Source organism: Podarcis erhardii (genome assembly GCF_964252035.2).
Source record: "Podarcis erhardii genome assembly, chromosome: 5".
NCBI classification, from domain to species: domain Eukaryota; kingdom Metazoa; phylum Chordata; class Lepidosauria; order Squamata; family Lacertidae; genus Podarcis; species Podarcis erhardii.
The window spans coordinates 49,409,487-49,433,698 of record NC_138509.1 but is presented as its reverse complement, the minus strand read 5'-3'; the positions used below and the strand labels follow the sequence as shown (position 1 = coordinate 49,433,698).

Genomic DNA, 24,212 nt, shown 5'->3' with positions numbered 1-24,212 from the left:
AGACACCCAACAGTGAAGTATACACAGGGCTGGCCCAAGGCATTTTGCTGTCTGAGGTGAAGCAGAAAATGGCATGCCCCTGGGAACTGTGGTCTGTTAAGAGTGCTGGGTTAGGGCATGGGCAGGGAATATTAGGCTCAGAGACCAAATGCAGCCCTCTAGGCCTTTCTGTTGAGATCCAGGCCAGTCCTCTTCAGTCCTGCTTTGCATCCTCTTTGAGGTATTTTTTTGTGTGTGTTTGTTTGTTTTGGTTAACTGAAATGTGTTTTTGGATGGAGAGAAGGTGCTGTGGTTGTGGGATAGGGTTCACCTCACCCCCCCTTTCTTACCCTCTCAAAACCCACTACCTCTTTTCATTTTGCTGGCTGACCTCTGCCTTGCCTTTGAACCATGGCTTACTAGCTGGAAACCATGGCTGCTCTCTTGCAAAGCTGGGAGCTAGTCCATCAGGAGGCAGGTGCGCATGCAGCGTGGCACTTGAGCAGGACTCTGTGGGTTAGTGGCTTGATAGATTTACGGAAAAGAAGACGTCAAAAAAACACACGTCTCCCACCTGGTGCTCAGCTGTCTTGTTGTTGCAACCATCCTCTGCTACCACTTGTTTGTTTGCAAGCCCCCTCCATAGAGGCTGGCCCCTCTCACTGTCCTCGGAGCTTGCTTACCGGTAACCTCCTCTGGCTGATATCCAGACAGACCAGGGAAATTTTGATAGGCAACATTTTCCCAAGCGTGGGTAAAATGCACAACCCCTCCCTCCTGCTTCTGCAGGGGAAAGAAAATAAGTCAGAATTCTATTTACATGATGTTTATTTCTGACATTACAGCACTAGAGAAAAACACGTCCTTTCAGTTCAGTTCTTCTAGCAAGTCTGACAAACTTCCTGAGCATGCGCAGTTGGAAGGTTTCAAGTTACACTCTTCACAAAGACTTATCCAGCCTGTGAATGTCCTGGGAAATTCTTCTTTCCCACAGATAGGCGCATCATGTGATGTCAACAATCTGGCTGTTTGCAGCTGTGATGTTTCCATATACTGACAGTGAAATGGGGAAGAGAAGTGCTGTGGTGAAGCAAGGGGGACTAAATGCAGATGGATAAAAAGGGGTGGGAGGAGAGGGAAACGGGAATGCCAGAAACAAGGGAGGGTGAACTAGAGAAGGAAAGAGCAAGGAAGGAGAGGGAAAGCAGGGAAGCCAGAAAACAAGTATGATCTGGAGAATGAAAGTGTGGGGTGGGGGACTTTTCTGCATTCCTGAAGAAATTGCTCCATGAAGGAAGCTGGGAGGTGTGGACTGTACCTAGATGCAAATTTGCCACCCCTCACAGAGTGCCACTTGAGATCATGGGAGGGGTAGCCCCAAGTTTACACTTCCATGAGTACATATCCCTCACATTGAGTAACAGAAATGGATTGAAACCACCCAGTATTTCTATGTTTTTGCTCTTGAAAAATGTATATTAAGGTGTATTCAATATTAAGGTATATTCAATAGAGAATCAAAGGATAAATAACTGTTAGATGGATTTGTAGCTGGTTGACTGACCGAACCCAAGGAGTACTCATTAATGGTTCCTCGTCACCCTGGAAAAAAGTGACAAGTGGGGTGCCGTAGGGTTCTGTCTTGGGCCCGTTGTTGTTCAGCATCTTTATAAACAACTGATGAAGAAATTGGGTGGGGGGAAGAATCATAGGCATAGCCGGGGGGCAGTTGCCCCCCTATAATCCTCAAAAATTATTGAAAAGCATAAAAAATACTCAATTAACTGCCCCCTAACTAAAGCTTGGGGGACGCGGGTGGAGCTGTGGGTAAAACCTCAGCGCCTAGGACTTGCCGATCGCATGGTCAGCGGTTCGAATCCCCACGGCGGGGTGAGCTCCCGTCGTTCGGTCCCAGCTCCTGCCCACCTAGCAGTTTGAAAGCACCCTTAAGTGCAAGTAGATAAATAGGTACCGCTGTATAGCGGGAAGGTAAACGGCGTTTCCATGTGCTGCTCTGGTGCTGGTTCGCCGGAGCAGCTTCGTCACGCTGGCCATGTGACCCGGAAGTGTCTGCAGACAGCGCTGGCTCCCAGCCTCTAGAGTGAGATGAGCGCACAACCCTAGAGTCTGTCAAGACTGGCCCGTACGGGCAGGGGTACCTTTACCTTTTAACTAAAGCTTGCCCCCTGTAATGCCCTCTTTTAGGGGGAATTTTAGCCATGATCTCACCAAAAAAGCTCAATAATTTTTTGGGACCCCCATAACAAAAAATGTGGCTATGCCCATGAGGGGGGTGCTAATCAAATCTGCAGGTGACACCAAACTGGGAGGGGTAGCTAATGCCACAGAAGATAGAATCAGGATTCAAAATGACTTTAACAGATTGGAGAACTGGGTCTAAACTAACAAAATGAATTTCAGCAGGGACAAATGTAAGGTTCTGCACTTAGCCAGAAAGAACCAGATGCACAAATATAAGATGGGGGACACTTGGCTTACTAGTAGTACATGTGAAAAGGATCTTGGGGTCTTAGTGGACCACCACCAATAGTGTGATGCAGCAATAGAAGTATAGTATCCAGATCAAGGGAAGTAATAGTACTATTCTCTTCTGCCTCGGTCACACCACACCTAGAATTCTGAGCACCACAAGGGATATTGACAAGCTGGAACATGTGCAGAGGAGGGTAACTAATATGATCAAGTGTCTGGAAACCAAGCCTTATGAGGAATGGTTGAAGGAGCTGGGTATGTTTAGCCTGAAAAAGAGGAGAGTGAGAGGAGATATGATAGCCGTCTTCAAATATCTAAAGAGCTGTCACATGGAAGAGGAAACAAGCTTGTTTTCTGATGCTCTGGATTGTAGGACTCAAACCAATGGCTTCAAATTACAATAAAGGAGATTCCAACTTAACATCAGGAAGAGCTTTTTGACAGTAGGAGCTGTTTGACAGTGGAGCGGTCTCCCTTGGGAGGTTGTGAACTCTCCTTCATTGGAGGTTTCTAAGCAGAGATTGGATGTCTATGGATGCTTTAGTTGAAATTCCTGTATTGCAGGGGGTTGGACTAATACTGTAATATAACCTAGAGGCATTTGCATTATTCAGAAGTTCATATAAACAGTGTAGTTTACATCGTCAAAGAAGCATATGGACTAAACAAAATTGAAATGAAAGGAGCTGTGAAGGATTCTACTCTAGCAATAAAATTCTTTTAAATACCTTGTCAAAAGATTTGACATGTGGAATTTATAACATTCGACAGTGAAAGTGATAACCCTCTCCATACATCAAAAATAAAGCTTAAATAAACCTTTAGCACAAAATGATTTCAATGTAGTGTTTATTATGTGAAATTTCAATGGTGAATCTATTTTTAAATACTGTTCTGCAGAGGATTTGTTCCAGCATGATCTCTTCTCATGCTGAAATTCTTGAAAATGCTTCACCAGAAGCAATTGATGCTGATGAAAGGGAAAGAGAAGAATCTATAAAGGTAGCAATTGAATGGATAAATGAATCACTGAATGAAATGTTCATAGGCCTTCAACCTACTGACCAGCATAAAGCTGATGAGCTTCTAGGGTAAGTTTCACATATTTATTCTGCATGTTATATAGCAATTCATTTCTTTTGAAAATCCATTATGTTGCACTTACAAGACTGTAATTCAGGCTGCAGTTCTATACTTGAGAGTAAGCCCTTTTGGACTCAGTGGAACTTACTTTTGAGCAGACTTGTATTGGATTGTACTTGTGCTTACCAGCATGTGGCATACTTGAGGATTTGAAATGGCTGTCCTTCAACCATAACAGTCTGGTGGTCTGGAGGCAGATTATGATTGAGTTTAAGCTTAGTCTGTAAATAAAATTATCATCTACCTTGGAGGATACCAGCCTGGAACCCATGAAAAACTTTACTGTGTCAGAGCCTGCTGCCATTTTATTTTAAATAAAAAAGTAAGTCTCTAAGCCCTCCTAGAAAGTTAAGCAAAATGTGCAGGTACCCTTCTAAGCAATTTTAGTGAAATGATCACTCATGGGCTAAAACCACTGATAGGTAGGAGTAAAATTAGAGCTGTGATAGATGAGTTGCTTGGACACCAGGCAATGGGAATACCTTGGGTCCGAAAGAGTTGCTGTTTCCCTTTCATGTACTTTATCTGCTTCTGCCTTATTTTCTAGTAGTCCTTAGAATCTCCATAGTTTGCCCTTCCTTTTTACCTAGCAACCAGGAAACATCTTTCCCGTGGTGGGTTTCTCTGAGTTCATGTACTCCCTAGAAGTTATTTTCTGCAAATATAACTACACAGTAAGTGCGAGTGGGGAGGTTAAAGACCCCCCCTGGCAAATACAAAATACCTCTCTAATTTTGTGTTATGTGTTTTATCAGAAATGTATTACTATTTATAGAAGTGAAGGTAACAAATTTCAGTGTATCCTGACTTGCGTGTGTCATGAAGATTCTTGAAGTACTAAAGCAACCAGCGGTTACTGCGCTTCCTTTTATTACAGTGAATATTTTGCAAAGAAAGCAGAAGCAGATGAAGAAAGAAGGGAAGCTGAAAAGGAGAAAGAGAAAGAAATCCAGGAAGCAGAGGCTTCTGGTGCTTCAGCTGCTCCAGCTCCTTCTGGGAAAAAAAAGCCAAACAAAGCAGGTTATAGAATAGACCTTGTATCTATAAAGTAGATAGCATCTCGTTCCATTTAGCAAATGGGTATCATGGCTCTCAGGTTTGTATCCAATGAAGTTGTCCCGTTCTTACAACTTCTGGTTGTGTAATGGAACTTCCCCTTTGTCTTCTCTTCCTACATGCCCCTTGCACACCCACCCACCCACCCAAATCTTTCTCTGGAGGGTTGGCGGAACTCCCAGAACAGATTTGGGAGGCCACCTGGGGAGGAGAGCATGGTGAAGTTCTATTCTGCAAGTAGGAGTCCTTTCTGGGATAAAGACCCACATTTACTTTCTTACCTAAGCTTGTGGAAGGGAAGGGTAGTTCAAAGCATGCTTCTGCTATCACATTTTTATGAAATGTTATTGAAATGTTATCAATGTTGCATTTTTATTGTTTTTGAGTAAGCCACTTATTATTATAGGAAGGGGTATAAAATGTTATAAATAAATAAATAAATAAATAAATAAATAAATGAAACTTTTGCACATAACCCGTTACGCTTTCCTGGATTCTCCACCCTTCAACATATCCCCATATCACTCTGCATACTGGACTTAATGATCCCAAGTAAAGTCATGGCAGTTGTAGATTGAGGTGTGGGTGGGTGGCTTGCTTGCCTTTGTTGCTATGTGATGCTTCAAAATGGGAATCACACAGGCAAAACAAAAGAAAAAGATTGGGAAACACTTGATCTGGATACCTAGCTCTCTTTTCTTGGGCAATGCCTTATCTGAGTATCAGACTGCATTATTTGTCTTGACATGTGAATATGCACTCCATTGTCTCATGTTGATTTGTTCATTTTATTAGGAATCAGTTTAATAGAGGGACATGGGACAGCACACCTGCTGTGAAGTTTATGTTTGTTTAATGGGATCTGGCAGGGCAGGAAAACAGCACAGTGGAAGGGGGCTAGGGTGTCTCCTAGCCATACCCTTTGGCTTTAAATTGAACTGCTAGGTGATCTAGTTGCCAGCCAGGGCCATGCCACTTGTTATCTGTAACGTTCAGTAACGTTCCACTAATGGAAACAACATCCAGATCATACTGACCCTTGAGAGCAAGAGTCTTAAGGATGCAACACCCATTGACTGTTTAACTCGAGGGAAATGTGTCGAATGTTTCTCCTCTTATTGGCTTTTTACATAATTGCAGTGACCTGTTCATGATAAGAAGAAAGTGTTCTTATTTGTATACTCTTTAACATTTGGTATCTTTCATGATTCTCGCAGTTCTTTTTTGTCTGACAGTACTCACCAGTATGGAGTACCATCACCCCTTTTGTAGCAGCTCATGACAGCCATTTTATGCCAGCATCCATGGCATTTTTATGAAGATTATGAGTACTGGCACCCCATTTTGTACCAAAAACACTGCTCAGAGTTAAATTTGCTTAAAATTAGTACTGTAGCAGAAGTTTGTATTGCTGCATTTGCCTCACTGATAATTTTAATTGCCATTCTTGATTTCTTAGCAAATATAACAAAATCATTTTTACTTTTCTGGGAGAAAATATTTAATTACTGGAATTTCAGTAGTCTCAATAGAAGCCGTTATAGAGAAGTTGAACTTCTGAAGAGTAGAATTTGTCATTTTATGGAGAATAAAGGTGATTTTTGAGAAACTTTGGAGAACAGCCTGTTGCTTCATGCCTGACACCTCACTCATAATGCACTCATTGCTGTGCATTCCAGACCTAAGGAAGATCAAATATATGATGTGCTTCAAATATATGATGTGCTTCAAACACTTAAGTTGGGTGTCTGCATAGAGTTCCATAGCTGCACCTGACAGCTTTCATGTTCTGCTGTTCGAAAGTTCTGTTAAGTGCTTGGATTAAAAGGTCAGGTTTTCAAAGGCACTCAGCACCCACAACTAGTGCTGGATTTTCAAAAGATGCCAGCTCCTATTTTAGAGTCAAAGCAAGCCATTGGATGATAAGAATTTGAGGACTTGAGGACATAAATGTCACAGTGGGAGTTTATGGTTGCTAAGCTCTGTGCTTCAAAAATCCAGCCATTATTAAGGTTTCCAAGTGAGAGCCAAGTAATTTTCAAAATCTACTCTGGATTCTTAAGTTTTGTGCATATAAAACGCTCTTTGGAAAGTCTGGATCTAAGGGTGCTGGTAGATGAAGGGCATAATAATAAGCAATGGAATAGAAAAGGAAATAAAAGAGAAGGGTTCTATCCGAGACTGAAACAAGCCTTCATTGCAGAGGTCAAAATATCAGATTATTATGTCTAAGAACAGATGTGATTTAAGCCCAGAGGTTAGGTGTGACAGCATGGGTTATAGCCTGCATCATGAGAGGGAAAGAAGGCAAGCCAACCAGCCAAACCAACCCCACCTTCCTCTCACCATTGCCACTGTGGATGACGTTTATTCTTCTCTGACTCCCTGACTAAACAACAGCTTCAACTTTCTGTTGGACCACTTTAAGCAGTCCAGCTCCTGTCTATATTGGGAGGAGTGGTATTTAATTAATTGGTTTATAAACTGCTCCTATATTCAGTAGTGTGGAAATGGTGTAGAGAAATAAATATAAAGCAGATAAAAAAACATAAATTTTATTTATTGAAAACTGCAGACATATACAAATTTGGGACGGGCTGGGCGAAAAGTTTTTGACTTTAGGCTTGTTTCCCATCTGTGGAAGATGAATTCCAGACAACTGGTGCCACAGTTCTCAGAGCATGTGCCTAAGTCACAGCATGGTTTACATGCTTTGCTATAAACACCAACAGATCTCTATTCCCAGATCTAAGTGACCAGCATGGGATGTAGGGGGGAGAGGTGGTTTCTTAGATGCAGAACTACACTGGCAATTACCATTTCCACAGCTGTTGTATTCTGGGTCAAAGCACGTGTCTGCGGAGCGCACATAAGCCTGCCCTGTTCTGCCCCCATTCCTCCCTCTTCTGGGTGCAAAAGACCTGTGTGTCGGCAGTTGAGTGCTAATTGGACATGCGTAAATGGTCGCCACCTGTATAGGGATTCTTATACCAGTAGCAAAGTCGTGAATCTAGCTTGGTAGCAAATTGGCAGGGGGGAGTTGAATAGCAAGGTCTCAGACCAAATTCCCTGCTCCCGAATAAGCTATGCTTTTATTAAAGGTATCAAGTTAAACACTTTGGGGGGGAATTATTTTAGAAAAAAAGTTAATTTTACAGTTTAATTCAAGCCCCTTTTCTTTCTTGCAACTCTTCAACTTTTATATGGAATATTTTAACTACCCCCTCCCATTGAGGACAAGAGTCTTGGTTAGGTTTCTGTTTCTCCTTAATTACCAGGTTCCCGTGCAAAACTTCCCGAACTAGTATCCCTTGCATGTTTCACCTTCCTGCAATTTTTTGAACCCTATATACACGAGTTTTCAACATAAAGGGCAACCATTTTACAGCCTAGTTACAAACAAAATGCTTCAAAGTCCTGTTCCATCACAACAGGAGATTAGTGTTAGAAAGTTCGTTAGAAGAAGTGTCTTAATATAAGGGGTTAAGATGACAGTCCTCAAAACACCTATCTCTGGAGCAGTGTCTTTGACGCCAGTAGAATTGATCTAGAATAAGAAGTCCAGATTCTTTGTTTTAATTGACTTCATAGCCATATTTTACTTAACCCTATGATGTTGATATTGTCAATAGAAAACTATAAACATGTTTTTGTTTTCTCAGCAAAGAAGTTGTCTGTGCTGGAGAAGCCAATCCCTCCTGCAGAACCCACGGAACCTGTAGTTATGGGTAGCATGGCTATTGGGTGTACATCTCTTGCTTTTGCAAAGACTGCTGCGACTCTTCGTGACATGCCTTTGTACTTACATATCGCTTTGCTGAAACATGATCAGGTACTTGTCTGGATTTTAGCATCCAGAATTCTCACTCAAGATAGGAATAAGAAGTAATCCAGACATACGTGCAGCCTAAGTTCTGCGGAACCTTTTGCTCAATGTTGATGTGGTTTGTATCGCAACCATATTCTAGTACATTTATTATACAAGTATGGCTTAGCTCTGTGCTCTTTCTTCCACCAGAATCCATAGTAATGGCCATAATGAATCTGGCAGATATCTCTGTGCTTAGTCATCACCTGGTGTATTGCTGTGCAAATTTGTGCCCTTGGTCACTAACATGCAAGTGTCATGTTTTGTGACATAGCAATTAATTCCTTTTGTTTTAATTCTAAAGGCGTCCAGGTAGTCAATGCTGCCCCATGCTTAGTGTGATCTTACTTAATTTAATGGGGGGGGGTGTGCTGTTGACAACAAGTAAGCCCCCCAGGGAACTGCATGGAATGGGATGGCATGTAAATGCCGAAATTAAGTAAATAAATAATATGGAGCAATCAAGCTGCATCTACAGTTCCAGCACTCCATAGTATATATGTAATCATTTTTCTGTTCCGGATAATTTTCAAAGTGAAGCCTAAAATAGTTCCCACATGACTTTTTCCACTTTAGGAATCGCCTAAAGAACTGGCTTTGCCACTTCCAATGGCAACAGTTTTGAGTTGTGGAAAATCATCACCCGGAAAACTGAATCTATTGAAAGAAGTGATGGTTATACCTCCACACTGGTTACCAGTTAAACAGGTACCATGTGCAACTGTTTTCCCTTTTGTTTATAACAAAACACAATATTAAAAAGCACTTGGCCATATTTTAATCAACCTGTAAGAAGTTAATTGCTTTTTTACAGCATAATCCAACTTCCCGTTCTCTATGCTTATACCTGCTGTCTTCAATTGGAGTAAGAGTGAACAGGGTGTAGGACTGAAGCCTTAGTGCCTCACTACTTGTTACAATTGTGGCATAATTTCTGATTATGTGGGGTTACACATATTAAATACCAGGCATTAGGTGGGAAGAGGGCATTGTCCTCAGGAATAAAGTATGTGGTTTCAGTCTACTCTCTCCAGTTGCGATAAAGGTGAAAATCATCCACTCCATGTGGCAATTAGCACAAGGAAAAAGTCTCATTGGTGTCTCTGTTCTTGGTGGTATTATTATTATTATTATTATTATTATTATATGATTATATGATTATTATTATTATATGATCATATATATTATATGATTACACTTCTTCAGATACCTCATGTGCATGTACACAAAAGCTTATGCCCAGAATAAACTTACCATATTATTCGCCCTATAGGGCGCACTGGCCCATAGGACGCACCTCGTTGTTGTTTTTTGGGGGGGGGGGAATGAATAAAAAATATATATTTCCCCCCACCCAGCCCAAGCTTCCCCCGACCCCAGCCCCCAGAACAGGCTGCTATCCGCAAGCCTTGCGAGCCCGGTGGCAAATCCCGCCGGGCTCGCAAGGCTTGCGGACACCCGTGCTACGGGCTGCAGGCTGCCGCCCGCAAGCCTTGTGAGCCCATGGGAACTCCCCCCAGGTGCGCAAGGCTTGCGGACACCTGCCCGAAGCACGGGGTGTCCCCCGGAAGGCGCCCTGTGCTTCGGGCTGCAAGCTGCCGCCCGCAAGCTTTGCGAGCCCACGGGAACTCCCGCCAGGCTTGCAAGGCTTGCGGATAGCTTCCTGAAGCCTGGAGAGCGAGAGGGGTCAGTGTGCACCGACGCCTCTCGCTCTCCAGGCTTCAGCGAAAGCCAGCATTCGCCCCATAGGACGCACACACATTTCCCCTTCATTTTTGGAGGGGGAAAAGTGCGTCCTATAGGGCGAAAAATACGGTAGTTGGTCTCTAAGGTTGGTCTCTTTTTTATTTATTTAATTTATTAAATTTCACTTTCATAGATTAATGTTTTTGTCAAATCACCTTCCCAGGCAACTTTTGTTCAATCCCACCTCACTCCTCTCAGATTAAGGATGTATAATGGTACACTCATGGATAGAACAACTGAGAGCAATGAAGTGGGTGAGATGGGAAAGAGATTTAATTAAATATGGTAATCTTCTTTTGAATCAGGTGGGAATTGGCAGAGATCTCCAATTACCAGTTCCTAAATGGGGAAAAAATGGTTAAAGCAAATGTTTCATTCCATTTCACATCATGTGTGTGAACAAAATTAACTCAGGTATACATTCCACGACTGGAATGTAATAATGGAGGGTTACAATCTATTTCAGAGAAAAAGACCAGACAAGAAAGGAGGAGGAGTGGCGTTATATGTCAGGGATGTGTATACCTGTGAAGAGATCCAAGATTTAGAACCTCAAAGCCAAAGTGAGAGCATTTGGGTCAAAATTAAGGGAGAGATGAATAACAGGGACCTCATTGTGGGAGTTTACTATAGATCCCCAAGACAAATGGAGGACATAGATGATGCCTTCCTGGAACAGATGGCCAAGCATGCAAAAGGACGGGAGATAGTAGTAATGGGGGACTTCAATTACCCGGATATTTGCTGGATGTCAAACTCAGCCAAGAGCATAAGGTCAAATAGATTCCTCACTGGCCTTGCAGACAACTTCGTTGTCCAGAAAGTGGGAGAAGCAACAAGAGGAACAGCCATTTTAGATCTGGTCCTAACCAATGTTGATGACCTGGTTAGTGGGGTAGAAGTGGAAGGATCATTAGGCGCGAGTGATCATGCTCTTCTGAAGTTTACTATACAGCGGAAAGGAGCAACCGAGCATACTAGGACTCAATTTCTTGACTTTAAGAAAGCCGACTTCATAAAACTTAGGGAAGTGCTGGGTGAGATCCCATGGACAGTAATATTAAAAGGAAAGGGAGTTCATGATGGCTGGGAGTTTGTTAAGAGGGAGATAGTAAAAGCACAACTTCAGGCAATACCAATGAGATGGAAACATGGAAGGTGCCTAAAGAAGCCAGGGTGGCTATCTAAAGAACTTTTAACTGAGTTAAGATTAAAAAAGGATGTGTACAAAAAATGGAAAAGGGGGGAAACCACCAAAGAGGAATTCAAACAAATAGCCAGCACGTGTAGACACAAAGTCAGAAAAGCTAAAGCACAGAATGAACTCAGGCTTGCTAGAGAGGTTAAAAGCAACAAAAAAGGTTTTTATGGGTATGTTCGTAGCAAAAGGAAGAAGAAAGAAACAGTGGGGTCACTCAGAGGAGAAGATGGTGAAATGCAAACAGGGGACACAGAAAGGGCTGAACTCCTCAATGCCTTCTTTGCCTCAGTCTTCTCCGATAAAGAAAACAATGCCCGACCTGAAGAATTTGGAGCAAATGATTCAGCAGAGGAAACACAGCCCAGAATAACTAAGGAGATAGTACAAGAATACTTGGCTAGTTTAGATGTATTCAAGTCTCCAGGGCCAGATGAACTGCATCCAAGAGTATTAAAAGAACTGGCAGATGTGATCTCAGAACCACTGGCAGTCATCTTTGAGAATTCCTGGAGAACAGGCGAAGTCCCGGCAGACTGGAGGAGGGCAAATGTTGTCCCTATTTTCAAAAAGGGGAAAAGAGAGGACCCAAATAATTACCGCCCAGTCAGTCTGACATCAATACCAGGGAAGATTCTGGAGCAGATCATTAAGCAAACAGTCTGTGAGCACCTAGAAAGGAATGCTGTGATCACCAATAGTCAGCATGGATTTCTGAAAAATAAGTCATGTCAGACTAACCTGATTTCATTTTTTGACAGAATTACAAGCTTGGTAGATGAAGGGAACGCAGTGGATGTAGCCTACCTTGATTTCAGCAAGGCATTTGACAAGGTGCCCCATGATATTCTTGTAAAGAAGCTGGTAAAATGCGGTCTTGACTATGCTACCACTCAGTGGATTTGTAACTGGCTGACTGACCAAACCCAAAGGGTGCTCATCAATGGTTCCTCTTCATCCTGGAGAAGAGTGACTAGTGGGGTGCCACAGGGTTCTGTCTTGGGCCCGGTCTTATTCAACATCTTTATCAACAACTTGGATGATGGACTCAAGGGCATCCTGATCAAATTTGCAGATGACACCAAACTGGGAGGGGTGGCTAACACCCCAGAGGACAGGATCACACTTCAAAACGACCTTAACAGATTAGAGAACTGGGCCAAAACAAACAAGATAAATTTTAATAGGGAGAAATGTAAAGTATTGCACTTGGGCAAAAAAAATGAGAGGCACAAATACAAGATGGGTGACACCTGGCTTGAGAGCAGTACATGTGAAAAGGATCTAGGAGTCTTGGTTGACCACAAACTTGACATGAGCCAACAGTGTGACGCGGCAGCTAAAAAAGCCAATGCAATTCTGGGCTGCATCAATAGGAGTATTGCATCTAGATCAAGGGAAGTAATAGTGCCACTGTATTCTGCTCTGGTCAGACCTCACCTTGAGTACTGTGTCCAGTTCTGGGCACCACAGTTCAAGAAGGACACGGACAAACTGGAACGTGTCCAGAGGAGGGCAACCAAAATGGTCAAAGGCCTGGAAACGATGCCTTATGAAGAACGGCTAAGGGAGCTGGGCATGTTTAGCCTGGAGAAGAGGAGGTTAAGGGGTGATATGATAGCCATGTTCAAATATATAAAAGGATGTCACATAGAGAAGGGAGAAAGGTTGTTTTCTGCTGCTCCAGAGAAGCGGACACGGAGCAATGGTTCCAAACTACAAGAAAAAAGATTCCACCTAAACATTAGGAAGAACTTCCTGACAGTAAGAGCTGTTCGACAGTGGAATTTGTTGCCAAGGAGTGTGGTGGAGTCTCCTTCTTTGGAGGTCTTTAAGCAGAGGCTTGACAACCATATGTCAGGAGTGCTCTGATGGTGTTTCCTGCTTGGCAGAGGGTTGGACTCGATGGCCCTTGTGGTCTCTTCCAACTCTATGATTCTATGATTCTATGATTCTATGCATGTTGGCACAGCTGATGATAATCTTGTATCTTCAAAATCAAGGCACAACTCAAGGTCTTGTGAACCACACTGAGATCTTTTGATGAAGGGTGGTATATAAATCTAATCAATAATAATAATAATAATAATAAAGTGAAAGACAAGACCATTTTTTCAAGGACATGGAGCTTGAATGATAATACCTGAATAAAGCAGTATTATTTCAGAAGTTAGTAGGTGCCTGGCTAGTACTTTTCGCTGGTTGTAGTCCTGATACCCTGCCTACCATGCAAGGTGTTCTTTATGCTCATACTTGCTTTCCCTCCTGCTAATACCTGGATTTACCTACTTGGCAGGATTTAAGATACTCTTAATCCACTCAGAACATTGCCACTGGTGTTGCGGTTTCTCCAAAACTTCTCATTCAACTTGGAACATGTCTATTAAAGTGAATATCTGCAGTTTAATGAGCATACTAGTAACTGATCAGAAAGGTGGCGGTTCGAATCCCTGCGATGGAGTGAGCTCCCGTTGCTCGGTCCCTGTTCCTGCCAACCTAGCAGTTCGAAAGCACGTCAAAGTGCAAGTAGATAAATAGGTACCACTCTGGCGGGAAGGTAAACGGCGTTTCCATGCGCTGCTCTGGTTCACCAGAAGCGGCTTAGTCATGCTGGCCATGTGAGCCGGAAGCTGTACGCCGGCTCCCTCGGCCATTAAAGCGAGATGAGCGGCGCAACCCCAGAGTTGGTCACGACTGGACCTAACAGTCAGGGGTCCCTTTACCTTTACCTAGTAACTTTTGGAAAAGGTCACTTGTTTTCAGAATGTAATTGTTGTGAGCCTGGCTACTTTGGGACGGGTGGCAGTTGCTGTCAGAGGAAGAGGAGAGTGCAAGCATGTCAACAGCATGGAGTGGACCAAGGGGCGTGATGCCGCGAGCTCCATTGCCCCTAGCTCCCTGTCAAGCCCGTACAAACAGGGAAGGAATTCCCTAGCAATGGGGGAAGGCATCAACCAGTCAGGAGGGGCGGTTGGACAGCTGGAGGAGTCAGAGGGTCTGACCTCTGACCTCTCACAGAGAACTCAGTGCTGCCTGCACCACTGGGAACAGGCCCATGCCCCATTTGGAGAAGTGTGTGCCACCAATCTCATTGGGAGAGAGGCTTGTGTCGCAAGTGACCATGTCTCACTTTTAGAAACTGGTAGAGGGCTGTGCCCCCCCCCCTTTAAAGACTTCTTAGCTTTCATTCACTCATGAACCTTTAGGACTGCCTTTGGTGATCTGCAGCTGTAGTGTGGCCTAAATTACTGAATAAAGCTTACTTACACACATACTGTCACTGAGTTTGGGATGGGAGCCAGGGCAATTACTTTTAATAGGAAAAAAAATTGTGGTTCTGTGGGATTTTTTTTATTTTTATTTTGCAGGGTGTAGAAAGATGTGTGGATATTCAGAGAGAAGTAATGAAGTTGCTGAGTCAAACTACTAACATGGTAAGATAAGTTATAAATTAATCATTTTTGTATTTTCAGGAGTGTGTGTGTGTTTATGTATATGTTTATGTGTATGTTTGTGTGCATATATACCTTGCTTTACAGAAGGTATACACAAGTCCAGTCTGTTGCCCTGGTTGACAAGTTAACTTTTCAAGTAAAAGCCACCAGAAGTAAATCAAACTCATTATCTTTTTATACAGTATGGCAATCATTTATTTCATTTATGCACCAGGAAGACCAAACAAGAACGCCACCTCAAACTCATGGAGAGACCCATTTAATTAGGGACTCAAGTTAATATTGTGTCTGTTTTTCACATTTCTATGCAGGTGCCAGGTTGTCTATTAATTTTTTTCCAATAGAATGAATGATTAGCTGCTTTTGCATTGGCTTACGGTTCACGTTTATTTATTGACACATATCTGTTACTTGCTTTGACAAATACAACCTCTCCAGATGCCCTTAGGATGTGGTGTACTATTATATATGTCATTTATATTTCATGTGCCTAAATTCTGTTCAAAATCAGGGAGGTTTATTCATAGTGATGTTTTGGATATCTGTTGTCAGTTTGCAATAAATACATTCTGTATCAAACTCTGTGTTCTGTACTATACCCAACCTTTATCTTGGATAATATCTTTGAAGCTATTACAGTATTTAAAAGATGGCTAATTTTTTGGTTACTATTTTTCCTGAATATATAATGTTGGTGTTTCTAAACAATTTTTTAAAACCTTTGTAACAGCCTAGTTCTGTGGGAGAAGGTAAAAAGACTTCACGGGATGCTGCAAAAAAAGCTCCGGTAAGAAAAAATAACAATACAGTTTTCAACTTGAGGAGTGGATTATTGCAGAAAACAGTTGTTAGAATCATAAGGTGATAGGTTTATTAGCAAGTGTGATGGCCCTTGATGTATTGAGACTTGTGTACCATTATTTGTTGGGAGGGATTTATATTATACTATATTGTGAATAGAACAGAAGATTGCTTTCCATCAATCAGCCTTTCTGACATAATTATATCAACCATTAGAAGCTCAGGTTTGTAGGAATTCCTACTGCACTTCACACTGATTGAAGAAGGAAATGGAGGCATACACTGTCTCTTAAACTTGGAACCAATGTTACTCCTGTGATGATGGCAGCATAGTGCTCAAATAAGTCATGCTGGTTTTGTCTCTAGATCCTGTTACTTGGATCTGTATCAGTCCACGGGTTGCGATTTCCTAGGTATTCTAGTGACTCAAAATGTGGTGCATCCACTGCCTATGAGCTAGGTTCAGTCATGTGTTCAAAAGCAGAATATGAAACCATCCAGTACCGGTAAGAGTTACTTATTATTGAGAGCCAAATTGGAAGCCCAATTTGGATAGGAATGATTTTTTAAAAATTATTTCTCATAAGAGCATTCCTAAAACAACCAATTCAATAAAAATATCATAGTGATGCACACTACAATAATTAAAACATCATAAAATTATAAAAAGCATAAAATGTAGAACATGTTTATTGTATTTTATTAATTAGACTGGGAGTTAGCAATGCCCCTGTGAGGATGTATGTATGAACAAATATGGGTTATGTAGGTTGGATGGTGAGGAGCGGATGCTCTCCAGGATAGGGAGAGAAGAGCAGGTAAATTTAAGTGGATATTTTTACGTGTACAATTGCATTTTAAAAATGTTTTCTCTGTAATACTCTTAGATTTAATGTTTAATAAATGATTACATTAAATGGATGTATTTTTATTTAAACCGTTGCTAAAAACCATTTTTATAAGGTAAGAGAGGAAACTAAATAAATATTGTGTGAAAAATGTAGTGTGAAAAATAAAAATATACAGGATCATATTTAACATTGGTTCTGCTCTGAGTTAGACCCACTGAAATGAATGAACATGACTAACTTAGCACTATTAATTCCAGTGGGTCTACTCTAAGTAGCACTTACTTGCACATAACTGATAATTACATAGACTTTTCTTGCAACAACAACAACAACAACAATAATAAAATTTTAATTTATACGCCGCCCTCCCCGGCCAGAACCAGGCTCAGGGCAGCTAACACCAATAAAATTACAATAAAACGTAATAGGAAAGAAAACAACAACAAAAATAATTAAAATACGGGTTAAAATACAATTTAAAATGCAGCCTCATTTTAGTAGTAGCCCATAAATCAAAACCATAAGCGGAGGGAAACATAAGGGTCAGACTGAGTCCAAACCAAAGGCCAGGTGGAACAGCTCTGCCTTTCAGGCCCTGAGGAAAGGTGTCAAGTCCCGCAGGGCCCTGGTCTCTTGTGACAGAGCATTCCATCAAGTCGGGGCCAGTACTGAAAAGGCCCTGGCCCTAGTTGAGACCAATCTAACCACCTTGCGGCTCAGAACCTCCAGAGTGTTGTTATTTGTGGACCTTAAGGTTCTCCGCAGGGCATACCAGGAGAGGCGGTCCCGTGGGTATGAGGGTCCTAGGCCGCATAGGGCTTTAAAGGTAAAAACCAGCACCTTAAACCTGACCCTGTACTCCACCGGGAGCCAATGCAGCTGGTAAACCACTGGATGAATGTGAACCTGTGGCAAGGACCCCGTGAGGAGCCTTGCCGCGGCATTCTGTACCTGCTGGAGTTTCTGGGTCAGCTTCAAGGGCAGCCCCGCATAGAACTGATTTAGTAGGATTGGGGGATGAGACCATGCATATAATTGCAGCCTTTTGGGTTGATATGCGTAGGATTTTACAACACCTGGTGTTGGTAGGATTCTGCCAACACCTTCAGTGTTACATTGTTTGCATTCTATGGCCAAGATGGCTTCTGTTTCTATTGTCATTGGCACAAATTGCCCACTTTTAAATTGACTTCAGTGGAAGAGTTCGGCACATGGTTAAATCTCTCCAACTGAATCAGATTAATTATGCTTCATTTTAAGTGAATTATGTCCATTACTTTTGTTTCATATTTTATTAAACTTCATAGGAATATTGCATCATTTGGAAGCAACAGAGTTGTTTCATCCTGTTTCTTTTGTTTAATTGCCTAAGGACTACAATATATTTCTATTTTCTCCCTTTTCAACTTTGTGGAAGTATGTCAAATCTGAATGTATGAAACAGCATGCTTGGAAATAGTATTGTTATCTCTATGTGTCCTTTGTTCATAGAAACTGGGAACATTAGCCAGGCCATCTGCAAGAAACTGGTTGCCTTCATGTAGATGCTGATAATTTATATACAGTTGATGCACATACAAAACAATAATCCAGTCATAAACTGAATTATAAAATAGCTATACAGGGAGAGAATATCCTATCTGGTTAGGTTGTAGGACAGTATGGTACCTATATAATGCAGCAGGGGTCTTATTCGGAGATTGGCAGAACACTTCTTGTACATGGCTATATGAAATTAATACCAGTGTTTTTAAATTCATTTACAGTCTCCTGTTCTTAAAAAGATGTCTCACTTAGGCTGCCTGGTAACAGGGTTTGAAAGTCTTGAACAACCTCTGGCTTTGATCCAGTCTGCTTGTACACACCTTTCCTTGGAACTAGGAATAGATGTATACTTGGGAATAAATTGTGCTGCTCATGAACTAATCGACTGTGTAAGCATTAATTTTTTGTATCTTTATTTTCAACATTCTTTTGTCTTTTTCAGTACCTCTTCCTCTCTCCCCAAAAGGGATCTATCAAGGGGGTGGGCTCTGTAAAGGGAAGGAAGTCTATCAACAGATTTCATTCATGCAAAAGACCAGTGGCTCCTTTGCGGCACCTCAATGTTTCTAATTATCGTACTTTATTCCTATCATTATCTATTAAAAAGAAAAGTGAGCACCTTCAACTCTGATAGTGATTTTTACCTTTCAGTATTTTTAATTTTAGTCTAAGGGAAAATATGAAGTGATACTTGGAACATTCAAGAGCCCTGATGAAATGGTGGATGTGTATGTGGACCTAATTCGTAAATTCCCATCTATTATGACATTAATAGATCCACTGAGGAAAGAGGTAGGAGCTTTTTCTCTCTTTGTTTTGGCATTTTTATCACTGTCCTTGAGGAGAACCCAACAATAAAAGAAACACATAAAACGTGCTTAAACTTTGGGAGGGGTACGTTTTATAGAAAAGAGGAAGTCATAGAGGAAAGAAAATTTCACTGAGCTTCATTCCTCAGCATTGTGGCCCCAATCCAATTAAAGTTAGACACACTTCAGTCCTACTGAAATCAATGTGACAGAATTTTGACTAAGATGACAATCCTGTATCGGGATATGTCTGAGTAGACAAGAATAGGATTTTGTTGTAACTTAAGCTCCATTATAATGCTTAATTCCCATTGATATCAAACTTTAGATGGCTGAGGGCCTGTTTGTATGAAATGTATGAGATGCATGCATCATATTAGTCTCATTTTCAGAGGATTGCAAAATACAGCAGCACAATTAACTAGGATGAGAATATTTGCCACATTTCTGTGTTCAGCTATTTGATATTTTAACTCTATATATTGTTGACTTGCGTTTTGTTGTAAACTACCTTAGAAGGATTTGTATCCTGAAAAGAGGGCTATAAGTGACTATAATAAATAAATACATTAAAGTAAAAATCAGTGGCAATGCCATTACCTTGAATTAAGTCTACCTCAGTAGACTTAAGACATTTAATAGATATATGCTTATAGATACAAGTCTCGTTCTCTACCAGCTGAGCTATCCCAGGTCACATGACAACATAGATTGCCATCAGAGCCCAAATGGCCAAAGAATTGGCAAGCAGTTTAGAGCCTCAAAGTTTTAAATTTGTGATATTGATCCTCGATTGGACTGTCAGACAGTCTAGTTGCCAGCTAACTGCTATAAAATAGGATAAATGCTTTCATATCTGAGCAAGACTGAACTCCCCAATATAACTGCCTCCAGTCCCCTCTTAATGCAGGCCATTAAAATCCAGACAAAACTAAGAGGTCTTACAATAGTTCTGGGAAGACAATCAGGCTGTGATTTTGGCAAGTCTCCAAAAGGAGAGAATTCTGTAATTGTGGAGCAGCCATTAAGAAGCGGTACATGCCCATGGCATACAGATTGTATACTGAGAAAATGTTTTGTCAGTCTTTCTCAGAAATCATAGTGGAGGCATACGAGAGAGGATGGAAATACATATCTTGCTGCTTTAGAATTACTAGCAAAATATTGGTAAAATATACTAGTTTCCGTTGTAGAGGTATGGATAAGGAAATGTTGGCAGACAAAGCATAATGGATAACATTGATTTCCTTTAGACCTAAATGAGACGGGAAAATTCACTCTATTGATTTCTTTTAAAAAATCAGCCTTCTGTTGCAAACTGCAATAGGAATAAAACTGTAACACATAAATATAAACACATTTACTTTTTTTTAAAAAAAGGATAAAGTGTTGTGAAGTACATTGGGGGGGAATGTGAAACAGGAAACATTACATATGGTTAAATATATAACTATTAATTCTGCTTTAATGTCATATAAAAATGCATTGTTTTAAAATAAATTGTTCTCTTTTGTGTATAAAAAAATGTAACAAGAACAAATTTAAATATAGGGAAGATGGCAGGGTTTTTTTTTTCCTATTAGGAACAAAGATGACTATGGCTTTACCACATTCATCTGTTTACTTGATGCCTCTCTGGGTATTGAAAAGGAAAGGAAAATAAATGGCTAAATAATTAGCACAATATAGTCCTGTGAGCTTCCAGTACCACAAAGAATGTTGATGGCTTAGAGATAAACTACCTTTCTTATTGTCTGAAGAGGGAATTCAGAGTTTACATTGAATGCCAGAGACTGCCTTTGCTGCTACCTTTGTTGGATGGGAACACGCTGTTGCTCAGTAATAGCTATGCTAAAGTCTGTAGGCAGCTTCCCATACACCTTCCAGCCAAGTGGGAAAGGGAAAAGAAAAGGTCCAACGCAGAAATGGGGACCGCTTTTCAGCCCGAGAGCTGCATGTCCCCGTGGGCAACTTTCCAGGGACTGTGTGCCAAGGGTGAACAGGGCCAAAAGTGGGGGAAGCAATGACTTAACATTTGTATGGTTGGGTCCGTATCAGTCTGACAAAATTCAGCGGTTTATATGCACAGCACACATATACACACTTTCCATCCTCAGACCTGCAAGAAACATCAGAGTTAAAGAATACATTTCAGCAAAACAAGATCCCTCAAGGGCACAGAGCGGGGCCAGTAGGGGGCAGGGCCTGGCCTGTAAAGAGGGTGTGTGACTTTTGGAGAACCCTCACAACCCATCTTCCTGTATAGCAATCAAATATATGGCGGTTGTTATAATTGTTTCATTCACGAAGTGATTTGCAATATAATAAAAACATAGAGAAAACAGTTACATGTGTAAAATCATGTTTAAGATACACACACACCGAGTATATATATTTATAGTTTAAAACAAAAACAGCACATACTCAATTCAAACCCACTACCAACTGGGATAAATATCTGATTAGAAGGGTTGACCGTTCACCAATTGGCTGGTGCTGATGGGAATTGAACTCCAGCAACATCTGGAGGGTCCCTTGTTGGCTGTCCCAGCTATATGAAGTACCGAGGGAAGAATGGGAACCCAAAAATGCATATTTTGGGTTCCTATTCCAAGCAGGTTAGAGCCTTGGACAGAAGCACTTCTGTAGGGTTACAGGTATTAGTTGTGGGGGCCCATTTGCCTTCTCTAAAACAGCACCTACTGAAGTTTATACTGAAAATACAGAGTATCCATCTGGTTTCTGGCATTAACTTCTGAAATTCTTAATCCGTTATTTTGTTATTTGTATAGGACTGCCAGCAGTGGATCACATTACGCAACACGTTGGGATCTAAATGCTATATTTTTGCAGAAGAATTGTGCAAGAGTGTATCTAAACTTATGGAGAACCACAACACACCAAAATGCAGTGGTCTTGTCCTAAAATATACCAATGAAGCTAAAATTTCTGACCTCTGTAAAATAACTCAGCTTTTAGATGGTGAGGAAAGAACAGAATTAAAATGAAGTATACACTATAGGTTTGCCTATACGATCTGTAAAAGGATGTAACATGTTATACTTAAATACAGTAATTGACAGTGTTAGAAATGCTTATTAGACATAATTGGCTCTCATCATGGCACAACAATAGAGTTGTGGGCTCATGTTCAAAATATATTAAATGAATTCTTGGAATACAGTTCCGCTCAAAGTGCTGTATAGAGCCAGGGTAACAGGGCGTATCTCTCATATGAATCGTTTCTGTTGTATATTTCTATGGACATTTTACAAGTTTTCAAAATGTAACAAAGCTGCTGAAATAAATGAACTCTAAGCTTCAGAATTTAATTTATACTAGCTAGAGAAGTGGTTTCCCCCCTTTCTTCTTTAATCTGCAGCTATATTTTGTATAAGTTTATATTAAATTAAATGCCTCAGTGCCTCACTTTTGTCTTGAATATGCTACCAAAATGATATGTTCAGTCATTAGTAGTTGTAGAAAGTGACAGAGCAAGTATTTCAGCTGTTATACAGAATGCCCACAATCCAACACTGAGTTAAATGAGTTCAAGCCCTTTTAAATAAGTGAGCTTAAATTCTCAAAACTCAAATGGATTATGAACCATGGATTTAACAGAACAAGAGAAGACATAGAAAAAACGAAGAAAAAAACTATTGTAATAGCCAAAGGCAAACGATGGAAAACTGATAGTCTTTTGGCCGGATAGAGAAATAAAGAAACAAAAAGAACTTTTCATTTCCATCCTATACAGGTCGAAAGCGCATTTCCATTTTAGGCAGTCCAGATGGAGAGACTTCTGATGACAGTCTTGTAGACCTGGCAAGTAAAGTAGCGAAAGCTGTTCAATTGCTCAAATACTGCTTTTTATCTTGACATGGCCCGCAGTAGAAATGTTGTCTGTAGTTGAAACACAGGTAACCTTTTAGAAAATTGGCTTTTTTGAGAGAGTCGCCTTTTAAAGAGAGTTAATCTTTGAACTATAGGGGGGGGGGGAGAGATGCACAACAGTGGGCAATGGTAGCACAGTGAAAATATGTATTGTCTCTTGCTGACATTTTAAGGAAAAGTTAAGCAAATTATTCAAAACATAGAGCACTGACAGTATTTCTTGAATAACAGGTCTTAATGGACTCAGGCTAGTCTCTTTGTGTTAAAGCATAATTGCATAGAGGATGTCACTAAAAATTGGCCACTTATTTAAAATTAATGTGTGAATTTTAGTCCACCCCCTCCCAGTCACCCTACCCTGCCTCCTGCTGTCTCCTGAGCTTCCAGTTCCCTTCCTTTCAGCACTATACTGTTTTCTTGACTCTCAGCTCAATGTGGTTTCCCTTTCCTCTTCTCTGGCTTGGATACCTCTTTCTCCCTACCTATCCCACCAATGCTAGAGCTTGCATGAAATTCCCTCCTAGCAGAGTTTTTCCTTTGACACATCGTAGCCAAGGTATTTGTTAATGCCATGCATGACTCTTACTCTATGACCTTACAGCAGTCCAGTCAATGACCTGTTTACATGAAGGTCATGGGGTTTACATGTAGGAAGCAAAAAATTAACCAGAAGCCAAATTTTAGCACAGCATTGCAAAGCAAAGGACATTTGCAGTACACACTCACTGTCCTGTGGAATAAATGCTCCGGCCATGCATATGGCAGTGTTACAAACACAAGCATAAATGCTGAATTGTAGGCCTCCACATAGAGACGGGAAATATGAATGTTACATAATCGAAGTCTGCTTCTAAGGCAGTGTTTCCCAACCTTGTGCCTCCAGCTGTTTTTGAACTACAACTCCCATCATCCCTGACTAGCAAGACCAGTGGCAAGGGATGATGGGAATTGTAGTCCAAAAACAGCTGGAGGCACAAGGTTGGGAAACACTGTTCTAAGGCACCCAAGTTATGTAAATAGCAGGAAAGGGGATTCATTTCCCCCCTCAACACTGGAGGTTTAAAATGGTAATTTTTTTGTTTAAGGCTGTTGGACTGAGAACTAGGTTCATCAAGTTGGGAGGTCTTTCACGTGGCGAGAGGGTCGCCAAATACAACCGTCTTCTTGCAATAGAGGAAGAACTCGGCAAGAATGGAAGACTTGGTAAAAAAAACCCTCTTTCTTACATTGTTTTCGGTATTTAATGAATAAGAATACAAAGATTGGAAAAGGAGTGATTGAAAACACTCTGCAGGAGGGAAGGAGAATCAAAAGACTATAAATAAGCACTTGCAGAAAACAGGATGACATTTGCCACAAAGTACATTGTCCTTA

General features: G+C 41.0%; 1 protein-coding gene across 7 annotated transcripts in view; it reads left to right on the top strand.

Moving 5' to 3' along the window:
• The window catches only part of ENO4 (enolase 4), a 31,150-nt gene that overhangs the window by 3,014 nt on the left and 3,924 nt on the right, over positions 1 to 24,212 (top strand). For 4 of the 7 annotated variants that reach the window (XM_081863720.1, XM_081863721.1, XM_081863724.1 and 1 more), the window contains exons 3-13: positions 3,373 to 3,563; positions 4,493 to 4,635; positions 8,334 to 8,503; positions 9,116 to 9,247; positions 14,852 to 14,917; positions 15,669 to 15,725; positions 18,357 to 18,524; positions 18,802 to 18,927; positions 21,737 to 21,926; positions 22,702 to 22,769; positions 23,924 to 24,041. In XM_081863720.1, coding sequence (XP_081719846.1) covers positions 3,373 to 3,563; positions 4,493 to 4,635; positions 8,334 to 8,503; positions 9,116 to 9,247; positions 14,852 to 14,917; positions 15,669 to 15,725; positions 18,357 to 18,524; positions 18,802 to 18,927; positions 21,737 to 21,926; positions 22,702 to 22,769; positions 23,924 to 24,041 — 1,429 coding nt within the window. The remainder of the gene's footprint in view (positions 1 to 3,372; positions 3,564 to 4,492; positions 4,636 to 8,333; positions 8,504 to 9,115; positions 9,248 to 14,851; positions 14,918 to 15,668; positions 15,726 to 18,356; positions 18,525 to 18,801; positions 18,928 to 21,736; positions 21,927 to 22,701; positions 22,770 to 23,923; positions 24,042 to 24,212) is intronic. The other 3 variants (XR_014157006.1, XM_081863722.1, XM_081863723.1) reach the window with 3 other exon arrangements.